At 38.5% G+C, this 16,689-nt stretch overlaps 1 protein-coding gene across 2 annotated transcripts; it reads right to left on the reverse strand.

Moving 5' to 3' along the window:
- Positions 1-1,893: 1,893 nt before the first annotated feature.
- On the reverse strand, positions 1,894-16,666 carry sv2 (synaptic vesicle glycoprotein 2). Of its 2 annotated transcripts, XM_080876208.1 has the most exons (13): positions 16,528-16,665; positions 11,360-11,443; positions 10,979-11,140; positions 10,298-10,460; positions 9,372-9,493; positions 8,272-8,435; positions 8,099-8,179; positions 7,324-7,422; positions 5,846-5,934; positions 5,353-5,480; positions 4,893-4,988; positions 3,877-4,036; positions 1,895-3,707 (listed from the first exon to the last, which is right to left on the reverse strand). In XM_080876208.1, the coding sequence occupies exons 1-13, from the start codon at positions 16,619-16,621 to the stop codon at positions 3,524-3,526; spliced, it is 1,626 nt and encodes a 541-aa protein (XP_080732334.1). In that variant the 5' UTR covers positions 16,622-16,665; the 3' UTR covers positions 1,895-3,523. The 2 variants fall into 2 exon arrangements, with proteins under 2 accessions (XP_080732335.1, XP_080732334.1); XM_080876209.1 differs by lacking the exons at positions 10,979-11,140; positions 11,360-11,443 and having other exon boundaries at positions 1,894-3,707; positions 16,528-16,666.
- Positions 16,667-16,689: the final 23 nt, after the last annotated feature.

The raw sequence follows: 16,689 nt of genomic DNA on the forward strand, positions 1-16,689 counted from the left end.
CCCAGAGTTTTATCTCATAATTTGGTGATTTTTAGCATGTGGTTAGCTGTCAAAGTGCACATGTTCATCACAGTAAGTGGGGCATTGATAAAAGCTGAAATGTATACATGCTGTTTTATTGCAACATGCAATGCAGTACTACTGTAAGGTGTGGTGTGTGTCTGTGTGTGAGTGAGTATCAGCCTAACAATAAGAAGTAGCGCTTTTGATTAAAAACTGTAACACTTGACTTGACATCATCATGAAGCACATTAAAATCACCAAAATCCTCATGCTGATTATACAGAAATGTTTTTTTGGTTGCTTTTCTCTGATTGCTGTGAATTAAACCCAGCGTTTAACCCCAACGCCAACAAAAATACTTAACGAATATCAGCAAATTATTTTCCTAATGATCATTTGGATAAATGATTTATCTGCTGGTGATATTCTCGTATAAGTGAATCGGGACTGTAAAAAATAGGATTTTTGCCCACTAAATTCTCAGCTGAGTCTTGTAGACAAGCATTTACTGTAAGTCATTCTACATTTAATGAGGTGGTAGTTGTGTCTTCAGTTTGTTTATGTGCATAAAGGAAGTAATATATTGACCATAGAGCTGTAGCATATTTTTCTAATTTTTATTAACTTCCGAGAAGGCAAAGCTAGCAGTTCTCGTGTTTTGTGTCAAGCTAATGGGTTGCTATCTGTAGCTATAGAGTTAGCTTTCCCAAATGAGACTTAACTGATTTTTGGCAATACAGCAAAGATAAATATTTGTCAAAAATATCAATGCATTCATTTAGATTTCTATTTTCAGAAAACTCAGCCTATATTTACTAGTAAATAACACAATGAAGCTTTGAAGTGAAATATTCACAAAAACAAAACTCAACCCATTCAGCTTTCCATAAAGTTGATTTAGTAAAGAAACATTTAGATTATGTTTGAGTATGTGCTGAAGATAATGTGCGTGATTTTCAAGTTAAGTGTTGCTTTTCATCTCAGTGGTCAGGCTGGTTTCGTGGCTAATTACATTTGATGCCCCTTTTTTCCTTTTAATATCCTCATCTGTGCTGCAGACGCATGTTTCTTAATTCTAGCAGTATCTGTGCACTTCTTTTTACTGTTGGAAACTGTAACTGTAATCTTCCAAAGCTACAGGAGTAGTGAAAGGACTTTATTTTGGCCTTTAACGTACTCCTCGCATTGTCTGTTATTTGCCCGTTCGCTCCAGCAGCCATGATGATGAAAGTAAACAATAAGAAAGTCTACTTTCAAAAGTAAAAATACAGAAAAGAGTGAACTCTATTCTCCAAATCATACGTAGGGCCATATGTTTCATCTGCTTTCAAAATATCCAAAGTACAGTTCCTCATACCCGTGTGTGGTTGTGAAATGTGGTCCTGAGGTATTACAAGTATAGTTATACAAATAAAAGTACAGATATGGTGTTGCGTGTGTCTACTTTTTTATGGTCTTTACTCAAATCGACCACAGACAACTGCCTTAACTGAAGGAAGCAAGACTGGCATTTTGAATAAGGAAGAGTAAAACAGAAGTTGTAAAAAGCCTGCTGTATTTGCTGAAATCGAACTCGTCCATCTGTTCGGCATCTTTGTAGTGACATTTAAAACCCTGGAGCACAATTTCTTAATTACTAAATTTCAGCGCGAAAGTTAAAAGTAACAAAAAGCTGGTAAACAAAGTGGTATTAAAGAGAAACAGCTGGATGAACATTTTGCAAATAATGAGGTTAGCTAGCAACACATTAGTAGCATGACTGCTTCTCTTTTCCTAAGACCTTAAAAACTTTCCTTCACACCTTTCCTTGACCTCATGAAGTTGTTCATCGACGTCATGGTAAAGAGACGTAGGAAGGATGTGGGAAGTCTTTCTTGTTTTTTATTTCATACAACAAAACAGCAAAAACACACATGTGAGATGAAGAAAAAACTGCATTTATTTAAAAACCTGATTAAGGCATTACAAAATAATTGTAAATCTGCTTTAAATTTTTACAAAATCCCTGATAGGATCATCGATGTAGTCTCTCAGGAAGATATTAAGGTAGTCTGTAAATGATTTGGTCCTTTCCCATCACTGCACTCTGAAATCTTTGGTTTTCCACTCAAACTGAACTAAACTTGCCCGATCCAGTTTGTGCAGGAAAATATCAGACTGAACCTACTAAAATCTATTCTGTGCATAAGTATAGACGTTTTGGAACCCATTTGCTATGATACTTTGGCTGATTACACCACCTATGCAGGTCACGAACCTCCAAAAACATCATACAAGGCCATTTATTCAGACATATATTTGAAGGCAACTTATTAAAACACTTTTTTTTCTAGCTGCATGGTTTTATTCTTAGATTGCACTAATACAGCTTAGCATGACTCACAGTTAAAAATGATAAAAAAAATTAAAAAAAAAACTAATAGCACTTATCTTACACTTGGCCTTGTTTTTTCACAATTCAAAAGAGACATGACAAAAAACTGCAGCTGCTTTAAGTCAGCCTTCTCAGATTGGCTGAGCCTCACATCCAGAAGATTTGAATGCAGCCTGAGTGAGGGTTTGTGTGCTCAAAGCCAGAGCCATGTCCCTGAGTAGGTCCTATTAGGGACAAGGCATAAGACTAAATTTGAGCATCCTCCACTGTGACATAATATACATTCACTGGCCCCATTATTGAGTACACTTGGTTAACTGCTATTAAGACAAATATCTAATCAGCCAATCACATGACACCACCTGAGTGCATTTCGGCGTGTAGACACGGTCAAGACGACCTACTTAAGTTCAAACTGAGCATTTGGACAGACAGCTGTTTTAATTGAGTTTCCTGTCGGATAAGACATCAAAATTAGAAAACAGAAGTGTTGGCTGGCCTGATGAGTCTCAATATCTGCTGCAACATCTGGCTGGTAGGGTCAGAATTTCGTGTAAACGACATGAAAGCATGGATCCATCCTGCCTTGTATCAACAGTTTGGGATGGTGGTGATGGTGTAAACATGTGAGGGATATTTTCTTGGCACACTTTGGGCCCCTTAGTACCATCATTTATATGACAGAGCCTACCTGAGTATTGTTGCTGTCCACGTTCAGCCCTTTATGAGAACAGTGTACTCACTATACAAAACTAGTTTCTTAAACATGACAGGAAAGCAAAAACACAAGACCTACAGTCGATCCATCACTCTTCAGTAAACCAGATAATAAGGCCCCATTTTCTCACTTTGAATATAGGGTTTTGTCATTTACATAAACTTTTTACAGGTGTCCAGGATTTTAATAACACACTGGCACTTCTTTCTCAGCTTTCCAACGCAGTAATTCTTGGAAGGCAGAGAGAGCCAACTGTTGTTTAACAATTTGTTTTAGCAGTGGAATTTTTAAATTAGGCACCATAGAAAAAGATGACAGAAGGCACAGGATTCAACCAGGAAATACAGAGATTACAGAGCTTCAAGTCGTTCTACCCATCTGTGAGGATGTTAAGAGGAAGCTGAATCCATTTAAAACAACGCGAGTGTTCATGTGAGCTCTGTCTGCCTGGTTTGTGGAAGTAGAAGACCCACCAGTCCTCCAGTGAGCAGCAGGGCTGACACCAGCAGGATGGGGACAGCACAGTTTGCATCCACCAACCTTCCAAAGACCAAGTTACCCATGATCGCTGCCACTCGGCCCACGCCTGTGAAGAAACCAAGAGCAGAGGACCTGAGAGAAAAATGGAAAGAAAAGAGATTCAGTATATGTGCATGTGACCTCTCTGAGTTAGAATAAAACACCTCGATGGATGAGTGAATCAATTAAAAAAAAATACAAAAAAAGAAATCTTAGTTTGATTTACATTTCTATACATGGCTGAATCTGAGTTTCGAGTTACCGTAGCTTTGTCGGGTAGAGCTCAGTTCCTACGACATCCAGCGCATTCCAGGCGATCACGGACACCCCGCTGAAGATGCAGGACAGGATCAGACTCTGAGCTTTGGTCTGAACCACATAGATGAAGAAGACACTCAGACTGGACAACAACAGGCTGCCGGCTGGAGAAAGTAACAAAGATGAAGAAATGTATGATTTTTTTGTTAAACACTGACTTAAAGGTGGGTGTTCTGTAGCAGCTCGGTTTTCTGATTTTCTACATTTGTTTGTAGTGTGAGAGCTTCTTTAATCGTGACTCAAAGCTTTTGAAGATGAAGATGGAGTGTTTGCTTAACTATGAATGGGTTGTGTTAAAGACAGTGATATGCAGTGACGAACTCTAAAAGGACAAATTTTATGCTATCAAGGGTCAACTCACTGACAAATTCAGAGAATAAATTATTTACAAGAAACAAGCCGGAAAAATAAAGCTGAATGTCCACTGGAGGTTGGCTCCAAACGCGAGTCAATTCTCTCTGACTTCTATGTTACAACGTTACAGCAGAACAGACTGTTACGAAAATAGAATTTCCTATAAACGTTTTTTTATTCTATTAAGCATGATTATGGGTGTTTTAATGACAGCTTAATTCATGGACTGGACCTCTCAGTTGTTTCTGGAGTATCTTTAATCCATTCATCTAAAAATAAAATTAAAAAAATACATGTGTTGCTCTATTTTGCCTTAGATATATGATTGGCATTAAATTTGCAAAAACTTAAATAACATCTAGCAAGATGTCAATTATTTTAGCTGTGTAGCTCCATTCACTCCATGGACTGTTTCTTGAGCACCACTTGCTGTGGCCACAATTTCTGTGGGTTACTGTGAAGTGGAATGGCTCTCCTGGATTGGCTCTGCTATGATCTTTAATTTTTTTTTTTTTATACACAGCCTATGATTATATGCAACATGTATGGGAGAGTGTTAAGAAATGAAAACATATTGATTTGTGAAAGAAAAAAAAAAAAACTCACAAAGCAGAGCCTTTCCTCCGGTGCTGTCCATCACAAGAATAGTGAAGATGTTACCCGGCAGGTTTGCCGCGGCTGTGATGAAGCCATCCGTATATACTGTGAGGTAACAGACAAATACAGGAAGACGAGTGTGGACAGGAGAAAGGCATGTGGCGAGATATGGATGGACCAGAAAAAACAAATAAAACACAACACATTAATAGTTATTTCCTGAAATTTCCTGAGTGAGTCCAGTGTCAGCTGGTGCTTTAAGCTTGTTAGGAAGTCACATTAAAGCAGGTTAAAGAGTAAAGCAGAAGTGTCCTGCACTTGTTGCAAGTTTCAAATATTTGCTTTTCTCTTCCTTTCCAAGTATTGTAAAAACTGACTCCTGTCAATGTTAAAGCTGATTTCTTGGCCTCCGTGAGCAGCGATGCCTGGATGAAAACACTAATATGAGCATGAATCCTCTGAAACACACCTGCTGTCTTGACCGTGTTACAGGTTTCATTGGCCGCTACAGACGGGCGGGACACATTTGCGCAGGGCGAGCCGCCGTCTTCGGTTCTCTCAAACAGCTCAGGAAACCACATCCACAGCCCGTAGTAACTACACACACACACACACACACACACACACACACACACACACACACACACACACACACACACACACACACACACACACACACACACACACACACACACACACAAACAAAAGATTTTAACTTTTGATTTAGAATAAAGGGTGAAGTGTGAAAGTTTTAAAATGTAAAAAAAGAAGAAATAAGAAAACCACAGTAGAACGTGCAAATATGAGTTTGCCATTTAATTGTTCCCTATCACTTGATGCATATCAAATGGTTATCTCACATTAGTAGTATTATTTTTATAAGTCTGATACAATCCCCCAGCAGCTGAACAGTGTGAACAGAGCTGAAGCAAAGCCTGAATGTATAGGTGCCCATTTCTTACCCAAAAGATATTGAGTAGAAAATGATGAGAAGAGGGATACTCCTGGATCTGAAAGGGCTCTGAAATATCTTTTTAATGGGAGCCAAAGCCTGCAAGTTAACAAGAAAATTATTCATAAGTAAACCAACAAAAAACAAAGGAAATGCCTAAACTGCTCATGCACTGTCAGTGTTTTCACATTTACTCAATAGCTTAACAAACAAAAGCTCTTTTCCTTTTTGTTATATATACAGTTTGGTCCAAGTGGATACTATTAACCAAATAATCACAACTTGACTGAAGTCAAGATTTCAACCTTAATTCAAGGGGTTCACAGAAGTGTTATATTAACTGTTTAGGAATTAAGCCATTTTTATACAAAGTCCCTCGTTTTCAGATGCATAAAGCAATTGAACAATTTACTGCTGTGCAGTTTTATTGCCAGATAAGGCTTGTTCCCTCATTTTTCCGTGACTAATTGAGCAGATAAACCATCCGCTAACTGTTCAAGGTAACGCTCAATGTCAATTCCAAAGAGAGGTCTTTGAAAGTGAAGGCAGGGATCACTGGACTAAAAAAAAAGACAAAAAAAGACAAAGCAAAATAAACCTATTGAAAAGATGGCACAAATTTACGAGTGGCCAAATGAACAATCTGGTGCATTGTTAATTCACTGAACAAAAGGCCGGGAAAAATGACAGAAAACAAATCAAGTGAAGGACGACACAACAGCTAACCAAGTCAAGAACACTCTCAAGAAGTTAGGCATAATTTTCATATGTACAAAAAAGGATGCCGTCATTAACATAAACACAGAGGGTGTACAACAAGGTGCAAAGCACAGGTTACGCTCAAGAACTCAAGGCCATAAATGGGATATTCTTCAGTGGCCAGGTCAGCCACCTGATGTTAGCCTAGAACTGCATAATTTACAGTTACTGAAGACAAAAGTGAAGGCACAAATACCAACAAACAAGCAGCAACAGCAATCACTGACTATAAAGTATTTTCATTAAAATATTAGAAACACCCCCCATGTTACTTTCATCCCACTGAAATTCCCAGATGTATATAAAAATGTGTTTTTAATTCCTAAAGTTAATGGAATATTTTTGTTAAACCCTTGAATTAAAAATGCTTCACTTAAATCACATCTTGGTGTACAGAGGCCAAATGATTAAAAAAATGCACTTTCCAAAGCCCAGAGCTGTGTTCATAAAACATTTTGGATACCTGAAATGATTTGTCAAATTAATTTACAACTATTTCTGGTAATTTTTCAAATCAAAACACAAAACAATCGTCACACGGGAGGATTGTTTTGTGTTTTGCTACTTTTCTCTCCTTTTTAAAATCTTTCAGGATCGAGTATCTTATACTCATATTTTACCATTTTCAGCCATTCTTTTTTAAAATAAACAAAACCCTAAATCTTGAAACCAGTACTACCAGACATTCTAAAAATCAGTTAAACTATTAATAATAACAAATTACATCACCTTTTTCAAAATATTTGCAAGACGTTCTTTACTTGAACCCAAGCTTCTGCTCTTGTCTTTGTCACCTTTTTGGGTAGAACTTGTACGCAAACCAAATTCCTACAAAAGGGTTCAGAGGACAGTTGTTACACTTACAGTACTTTTATACAATTGCATGAAGGAAGGAAATGTTGACTGATGACTGATGTTTCGTAAAGGCAAGCAAGGCAAGCAGTGCTTGCCCAGTGAGATCTAAAAAATACACATTAAAGTACATTATAGTACTTGCTATTGTCAGCTAATTCTAAACATTTTTTAAACATAACTATAGAAGCGCTAACATTTCACAATTTTCAGCCAGGAAGGAGTTCAGACAGGTGAAGATGTCTATGCAGATTGCAGCAATATGTACAAGGATGTCAGCATATACAAAAGGATAGTCATGCAGCACAAAATCATGTTGTAATCTGGTCCAAGTTTTCTTGTTGTTGTGTTGAACACTGGAGAAATGTTTGTTCTCTTTGTTTGGAGGTGGAAAGGGCGTGGCCATTGTTTCTGCTCACCTTCCTGTAAAAGTCACTGCTTGCTACTGATTCAACAAAACCGTAGAATACCACATGTGGAATATAAACACACACGGTAGCTTTCACTTCTCTTTGATTTCACCTTATCTTTGTCAGTTGCATCACTTTGGCTTTGCTTTTTGTCGACTTAAGTTGGTTTTATTTTTGTTTAAAAAAAATTATTAGATATGTGCAGCAAAAATTAAACATATAGTAGTATACTTATTTCATACCGGAAGAGCCTTTTCTTTTCCTTTCATGTTCAGCTTAAACATCAATCTGAAAACCTGGATTGCTTCTTTCTCACGGTTAGCCTGGAAAAGACAGAACACAAAAAATCATCCTAAAGACAACTCAGAAGTAAAAGCATCCAAGCAACACAAACATTATTTTGGTCTTTCAATACCTCCATGAGGAACTTGGGGCTTTCAGGCATGAACAGCTTGAAAATGAGTGCCGACGAGATGCTGGGAACGGAGCACAGCACCACAAACACCCGCCAGCTCTTGAAGTCCAGTGCTCCCAGAAAAAATTTTACCCAGGTTCTGGGGATCACCAGCCAGGCCAAACCTGCAGACAAAGGCAAACACAGATGGTCAATATTTCACAAAAAAACAAAACAACTACAGTTTATTTTAAGAGAAGTTGAGTTTAACACCTTGTGCAAGTCTGTGCAAAATTTTAAACACCAAAACCAAAAACCCGGTAACACACACCACTGAGTATGTGCTATTTTTTTCTGAAATCCTCAAGAAGCAACATCAGGAACTTAAAAGAAAATCAAGCTGACAAAGAAATACCAAAAAAAACTGCAGTTAAGTTGAGTCTAGCTTAACTCCCATGTTAAAATTTCAAACTTTATAGAATTTAAAATCTTCTAAGCCTGCAGTTTCTGCCTTCAAAACAGTGGTCTCAAAAGTGAATTTTATTATAACTCATTCACCTGTAAACTGCAGTTAGGGGTGTGGTCACTTTGAATTCAATTCAATTCGCACCAACTACTACAGACCCACTATGAGGAAGCACTTGGCGACAGTAGGGAGGAAAAGCTTCCTTTTAACAGGAAGGAACACTGATAAGTGCCACGACACAGGAAGCTGTTGTCACTGTCTAAGCCTCACTTTTTGAGTTACTGAACTGAACTCCTGGATTGTATTTGTGCTCTTGGAGCCTTTTGGTGCATTTAAATTGAATTCTTGTTTAGTGGTACAGCCTGTTCAAGACGTTTGTACTTCAGTTTTGGTGAGTGAAACTTGAGTATTTTCTGGTCTTTTACATAGCAATGTTTAGCACTACCCAGTCTCTTTGGACTTGCATATTGCAACATATGCAACATGGTAACTAAGCTTGCTAGCATTAGGTAATACCTTACACTCCACCGTTCATTCAAATATAATAGCATCTCGCTAAAACCCACATGGAGGGGATTAAAATGCTAAAATGTTAAAATGGGGCATAACCACAGTTATATAAATTTTTTATATGGAGAATACTCCTTGCTCCCACCTGCAGCCAGGATGTTTCCTGCCATCCAAAAGGTGGCCAGACAACTGATCATCGCACCTCTCCTCAGCCGGGGCATAAACTCTGAGAAGTAGGAGAAAATGACAGGAAGTGACCCGCCGACCCTGCAGAGGAGAACAGCATGGTGTTTATTCTTTAGCTGTTTTAGTTGTTTAACAAAGACAATTTAGATGGTTTTTAAATACAGCGTGGAGGGATGCTGCATGTCTTGTGCTATATTTGGGTATTTCAAAAATGATGACACTGAATAAAATCAAACCAGTCAATTACTAATCTGACTGAACTTTGTGCCCCAATAGGGGCATTTTTGTCCTCTAATGACACCAGAGGTACATTTAAAACAACTAAAAGAAGGATGCAGCTTCCCAATGTGGAACTGCCCTAAACTTGAATGTTTTTTTAATAGCCAACAGAAGGCAACTCTTCTGGTTGTAGTATATATGAAAACTGCCCTCTGTCATTAAGATTTTTTTTCCCAAAATGCCCTCCACAAAATAAATATTAGGCATTGTAGCAATACAAGTCACATCGTAACTTTTAACATCACCGCCTGATGTCAAAACCACACCACCTATGTCTCCTATAGATTCTAAAATTATCACTTAAATTCATGAATTACCACCATTATAAAACCATTTTACAACAAATATTCATACTTTGCACAAATCAGTGACATATAATATTCTAAAATAGCAACATTACAATATATACAAATCACATATGAAAACAAATCTACTCAAAAGTGGATATGAGTACAAGTTCATAATTCAGTCCTTCAAGTGACAATGTCTGCAAAGTGAAGTATAACTGGTATTATTCACTAATATTGTGGCCCTGGGAACAGTTGAATGTGTGTTAGCAAAATGTAAACTTGTACAGAAAAAAAGAATTAAAAATCATGTTTTTACCCAATGCCACTGATGAACCGCATCAACAGGAAGAGCCAGAACCATGGAGCCAAGCTAGCCAGACCCCCAAACAGCCCATTGACTGTCAGAGACATGATCAAAACCCTGCGACGCCCCTTCTGGTCAGCCAAGTAACCCCACATGTAGCCACCCACCATCATTCCTGGAAAACAGGAAAAAAAGATGAACTTGGTATAATCAGTGGGCTCAGTCAGTTGCCCAAAACACTGAGTTACAGTCAGGGAAAAAAGTATTTGGACAATGACAGCTTTGCTCCGTATACAGTGGACTGTAAATCTGACAATCAACATGTGAATTAGGCGCAGATTTTCAGCTTTAATTGAAGGGATTTAATACAATTATTACATTAAAGTGATTTTATTGATAGTTCAACATTTTCAGAGGCTTAATAATATTGATAAAATGGTCGTATATTCAGTTATGGCTCCAGTTTTATAAGAAAGGGTTACAAAATAAGCAGAGAGCAGAGGCTAATAATGTCTTGTGTGTTTGGCTTGTGTAAGGTCTTGTGGTGTTACGTCACATAAATCAATCAACTTAAAAAAAAAAAAAAAGCTTCTCATTTCCAAGTTCCGCTTCAAACAGCTGACCTATTACCAAAAAAACAGTTGCTTCATTTTCTGTGAAGGGGAGTTTAAGGTGGTTGACTAAATGATTCACCGAGGAAAATGCTTGCTGTCAGCAGGCCCATGTCTGAGGAGCTCAGCTCGAGATCACAGCGTGCCGTTGGCAGCAGAAAAGAAACACAAAGAATCTCCACAGCATCGCTGGCATTGGCCCAACCACAAACCACCAGCAGCAGCCAATGGAACAAACCAAAACCTGAGAGCAAAGTGAATAAACAAAGGGGAGAAGCAATTCATGATTGACTTGTTGCATAGCTTTGAAAATCTTAATTTTATGTCATAACCACAAACACCCAGGTTTTACACCTCTAAAGGTATAAAGTGTATACCTAAAATCTTAAATAAGCTTATTTTTCATATGCTTTTCTCCTCATATTTACGATGACTAAGTGAAAAACAAAAAACATTAGATTACCTGCTCTTTCCACTGCTTCCTCATACGTCAGTTTCTGCGGTACGTGCTCACCAGCTTCCGCTGTTCTGTCAAAAATGACTTCACCTATAAGGCAGCCAAATACACACTGTCAAATTCGGTTCTTTTAAATTCCTTCACCGACAGAGAAAGACCCCGATTCAGTGTGGTCAAAGCTCAAAAAATCATCTTTATTCTACATTTCCGGAAAAGGAGAGCTGCAGACTCTAGCAAGCATCCACAGGTCTAAAGCATCACAAGCCAAATGCGTATATATAGTTCTGCTATACGTCGCACACAGTCACACATAGTTGTGATCAAAACAACTCTGCAGTGCACTCTGCCTAGTTTCACTTTCTGTCCACATCCTGTCAGCCTCTCACCTAGTTTATACTCAAAGTTGTCCCTCTCTTAATTATATTTATTCCGTAACAACACAAACATGTATAAAGTTTTACTTTCATTGTACTAGCATAAATCGAGCCATAAACTTAACTTAATAAGACAAATAGGCTTGCCTGGGCCATGTAACTGGCTGATGAGGCTTTTTGCAGTTAGACCATTTCTTTCATTAAAACATATTAATGAAGTTACGACAGAGTTGTTGTTTCCATCTGTTTTATAATTTGATACATTTCTATGGTTGCAATGAAAATGTAATTAGCAATAACTGGCAAGTAACTAACTGTTATAATAATTATCTGGCTACAAAATATCACAAAATAATGAAAAATCATTAAAAAAAACCAACAACATCACAATTTAGTCCAAAGTGGGAATGAAAGTTTCATAGTAGGATGACATTTTTTAGAGTGATACCAAAGTATAACCAAATTTCTGTAACGTTTATTATGTGTAGATATTTATGAGTCAATACTAAGATAAGACAGTGCAGTTTAAAAATAGCTTGTTTGCTTGGATCAGCTGGTTGTGTTCTTTGTAAGGAAGTTGCAGAGTGCCCTCTAGTGGGCAAACAATGGAAAATCAAAATGCGTAACACTGTTGAAGGGTGTTTCTCCTGTCTCTTCGTTACTTTTTTATTTTCACATTAGCTGTTGCAGCTTTGATATATGGTCAAATAGCTAACATTCGCTGATACACTGACGAAGCCAAAAACAATTTTTACAGAATATTACGCAGAAAACGAGGCTCTCAACACTCTCTGCAGCACATGCAGCAAAGTCGCATTTGTGGAAAATAATTAAAGTTAAATGTAACTGGATTATGAAATGTATTGTAGTAATTTTAAATTTAAAAAAAATCCCCCATCCTTTTTTTCTGTTGTAAGAATATTAGCAGATACATCAATATGAGCATTTTTTACTTCTTAAAAATCAATACATCAACTGTTAATCATCCATTACTTATCAGGCACAGATTTGTTTACCGCTTTAAATATATGTTGAGGATTAAGAAGTAAAAGTACAGAGTAATCAGATTATCAGAAATGGAAATTCTTTTCAGAGCCATTTCAAAGTAGTAACATCCTAAAAAAATATTTTAACATTTGATCTGAAAGAGGGCTTAAAACTACTTTTTCAGGTTTTACACTGCTACAAAAATATACTGGTCCAACTGTCCAAATTTTCTCTATTACTAGCATATTTACATTTTATACCACGTGAAATGTTCCTGAATTTACTCAGCAAATGAATTTATAGGAGTGTGTTAATACGCACGTGTTATCAAAGAGAAGGTATGATCTGTTTTAAACAAAAATGTAATTTGAATTAATTTCTTTTAAAGAATTTGTTAAACAAATTACGTCACTTTTTAAATTATTCATTTTTGTCATCTTAGTATATTATTTTGTTTAATTCAATTAATTTTGAAACAAACAAACAAACAAATATGTAAAAGGTGGAGAAAGTAGTAAGTAAGTAATTTTTGAAGCTGCAAGTATTTTCAATTTAACCCTTGTATGGTGTTCGGGTCTGTGAGACCCGTGTTCAGTTTTTTTCAAAAGAAAAATTAAACAATTAATTATTTTTTCACGTGTAAATGTGTTGTGTCTTTCCACTCACTCCACTTGATTATAACTGATTTATTTATAACATTTTATATAAAAGAAAAACGAGAAGCACATTAATTCATAAATGTGATCTAACAAAGGTAAAGGGAAAAAATTAACCATGTTTGCTGTTCATATGGTTTGTAATTGGGATGAAGTAAACATCTGTTGAGTAATTTAACATAAAATTGTTTGATAGTGTTAATTTGGAAAGCCAAAACTCTAGCGGGTCCACCAGACCCATGAACACTGGCTGAGTAACAAAAATACGAACACCACACAAGGGTTAAATGGACTTTTACAAATAGCATGCTTTCCCAACCTTTCCCGTGGCATCATAGAGGCTAAGAGACAGTACTCCAGGAAAATATCTCATCACTTCAAAGACAGCAGAGACTCACGGAGCCTGTGGCGGGGCATTCAGACCATCACAGATTACAAGCCCCCACCACAGACCTGTGATAGCACTATCCCCCTGCTGAACGAGCTGAACACTTTCTTTGCTCGCTTTGAAGTCCAAAACAGCACCACTGCACAGAAGACCCCACCCCCTCCTGGTGACCAGGTGATGACTCTGTCCCCGGACAGCGTGAGGAGATCCCTCAGCAGGATCAATGCACGTAAAGCTCCGGGTCCTGACAACATTCCTGGTCGTGTACTGAGAGACTGTGCAGTGGAACTCACTGATGTCTTCACAGACATCTTCAACATATCACTCATCCAGGCTGTCGTCCCCACATGTTTTAAAGCCACCACAATCATTCCGGTTCCAAAAAAGTCATCTCCCTCCTGCTTTAATGACTACCGTCCTGTTGCACTTACTCCCATCCTGATGAAGTGCTTCGAACGACTAGTCATGCAACACATCAAGACTGTCCTGCCCCCCTCCCTGGATCCCTTCCAGTTTGCGTATCGGCCAAACCGCCCAACCGATGATGCCATCTCCACTGCACTCCACTCAGCACTCACACACCTGGACAAAAAAGACTCATATGTTCGAATGCTGTTCATAGATTTCAGTTCAACATTCAACACTATAATCCCCCAACAGCTCACTCAAAAACTGGTCCAGCTGGGGCTCAACACCTCACTGTGCAACTGGCTGTTGGATTTCCTCACCGGAAGACCTCAAGCAGTACGGGTCGGCAGTAATACATCCAGCACCATCATTCTAAACACGGGGGCCCCGCAGGGATGTGTGCTGAGCCCCCTCCTCTTCACTCTGCTGACCCATGACTGCACTCCATCATACAGCTCCAACCTCTTCATCAAGTTTGCGGACGACACAACGGTGGTGGGTCTCATTAGCAACAGGGATGAGACCGACTACAGAAGTGAGGTGAGACGCCTGGCCACGTGGTGTGCTGACAACAATCTCTCTCTGAATGTGGAGAAGACGAAGGAGATTGTTGTGGACTTCAGGAGAATGCACACCCAACATGCTCCTCTGACCATTGACGGAGCGTCTGTGGAGAGAGTGAGCAGCACCAAGTTCTTGGGTGTGCACATCACAGAGGATCTCTCCTGGACGTACAACACCACAGCACTGGCCAAGAAATCACAGCAGCGTCTCTTCTTTCTCCGCAAACTAAGAAGAGCAGGAGCACCAGCCCCCATCATGTACACTTTCTACAGAGGCACCATCGAGAGCATCCTGTCGAGCTGCATCACTGTGTGGTTTGGAGCCTGCAATGCGTCCTGTCATAGAACCCTCCAACGCATAGTGAGAGCTGCAGAGAGGATCATTGGTGTCTCTCTCCCTTCCCTCCAGGACATTTACAGCACCCGTCTCACTAAAAAAGCCCTTTGCATAGCGGCTGATCCCACGCACCCAATGCAAAGCTTCTTCAAGCTGCTGCCGTCGGGGAGGAGACTGCGGAGTCTCCAGGCCAGGACCAGCAGGCTGAAGGACAGCTTCATCCATCAGGCTGTCAGGAAGCTTAACTCCCTCCCGATTCTGCCCCCTCTCCCCTCTCTCCTCCACGGTCTCACTGAACTCTGTCACACACACACACACTCTGACTCACTCACTGGCCTGCACCAGTTACCAGTCACTTTGTGGAGCATTGGACTGCCATTACCTCATAAGACTTTGTTGTTACACTATCTCTTACCGTACATTACTAAATCTCCATTTGCACTATTTGCCTATTTGCACTACTCTGCCTGGTTTACACCCAATGTCATTTACCCATTATATTGTATATTGTATAGCTTTCTTGTTATATGTAAAATTGTATTGTATTTATTTAAATTTTTACTTTTTAATTATTTTACCTGCATTTTTTAATCACTCTTATATTTAAATGTTCATTTGCTATTTTATCTAGGGATTGAGAGTAACGTAGTTTCTATTCTCTGTATGTCCTGTACATGTGGCAGAATTGACAATAAAGGTGACTTTGACTTTGACTTTATTATGTATTCTAAAGATTTTTTGTTTTGTTAATATTTTCATAATTTTACATTGGCTGCACCATGTGCCCTGGAACATATACCATACACGTGGTGGTAAGCTAGAGCTGACCTAACCAGCCATAAAGATATATATACATATATATATATATACATATGTATGTATGTATGTATGTATGTATGTATGTATAATATAACAAATATTATTTTTTACATCTTTATAGGCCAGGTGACCAGGTGAATTGCAACCCAATATCAGTTTACAGTGTCAGTAAGGGTAAACCGAGTGGAAGCCTTAAAACATCAGAGAAATATTCTTTTGAAAGGCTGATGAAAGAGTGACAGATGGTTTCCTAAAACAAAACAAAAAAAGGAGTAGTAACTAGAGGACCCATGAGGGGGACCAATTCAGCTACACAACTTATTATAAAGACTTAAAGCATTAAAAAAAAGTCTAAATAAAAAAAATAGGTGTAAAATATTAGTAAGCTTATACAGCAATAATAACGTTTTTTAAAAAAACAACTATATTAGGTAACTGAATTTGAACGAAATAAGGAGAGATGCCACTTACTTTTGTAAAAAATAAAATAAAATGACAATAATAAATAATTCTGACACATATAATTACTTTGTGTGTGTGTGTGTGTGTGTGTGTGGGGGGGGGGGGGGGGGGGGGGGGGGTTTATAGGAATGACCTCTTTATGGATCTTCGTATGCAAGTAAACAAACTGTCTGCCTTTACCTTCATCCGAGTCCAGCTCCCTTGCGTCCAGGCGATGTCCCGTGAGAAGCGGCTGGCGTGCCTCCGGATCTCCGGCATGCTTATGACGGGACATCTCCAGAGAAGTCGGGTGTCTCTAATCTGGGCACTTAAGATCTGGGTAGATTAGCTAACTTCTCTCCA

The sequence above is a fragment of the Rhamphochromis sp. 'chilingali' genome (assembly GCF_963969265.1).
Source record: "Rhamphochromis sp. 'chilingali' genome assembly, chromosome: 2".
Classification (NCBI taxonomy): domain Eukaryota; kingdom Metazoa; phylum Chordata; class Actinopteri; order Cichliformes; family Cichlidae; genus Rhamphochromis; species Rhamphochromis sp. 'chilingali'.

Coding starts and splice junctions, on each gene's coding strand:
- sv2 (XM_080876208.1), bottom strand. CDS start 16,621: ATGTCCCGTCATAAGCATGCCGGAGATCCGGAGGCACGCCAGCCGCTT. Junction 8,436..9,371: donor AGGAAACATCCTGGCTGCAG/GTGGGAGCAAGG, acceptor CTTTGTCTGCAG/GTTTGGCCTGGCTGGTGATC. Junction 3,708..3,876: donor CTCTACCCGACAAAGCTACG/GTAACTCGAAAC, acceptor TTTTTCTCTCAG/GTCCTCTGCTCTTGGTTTCT.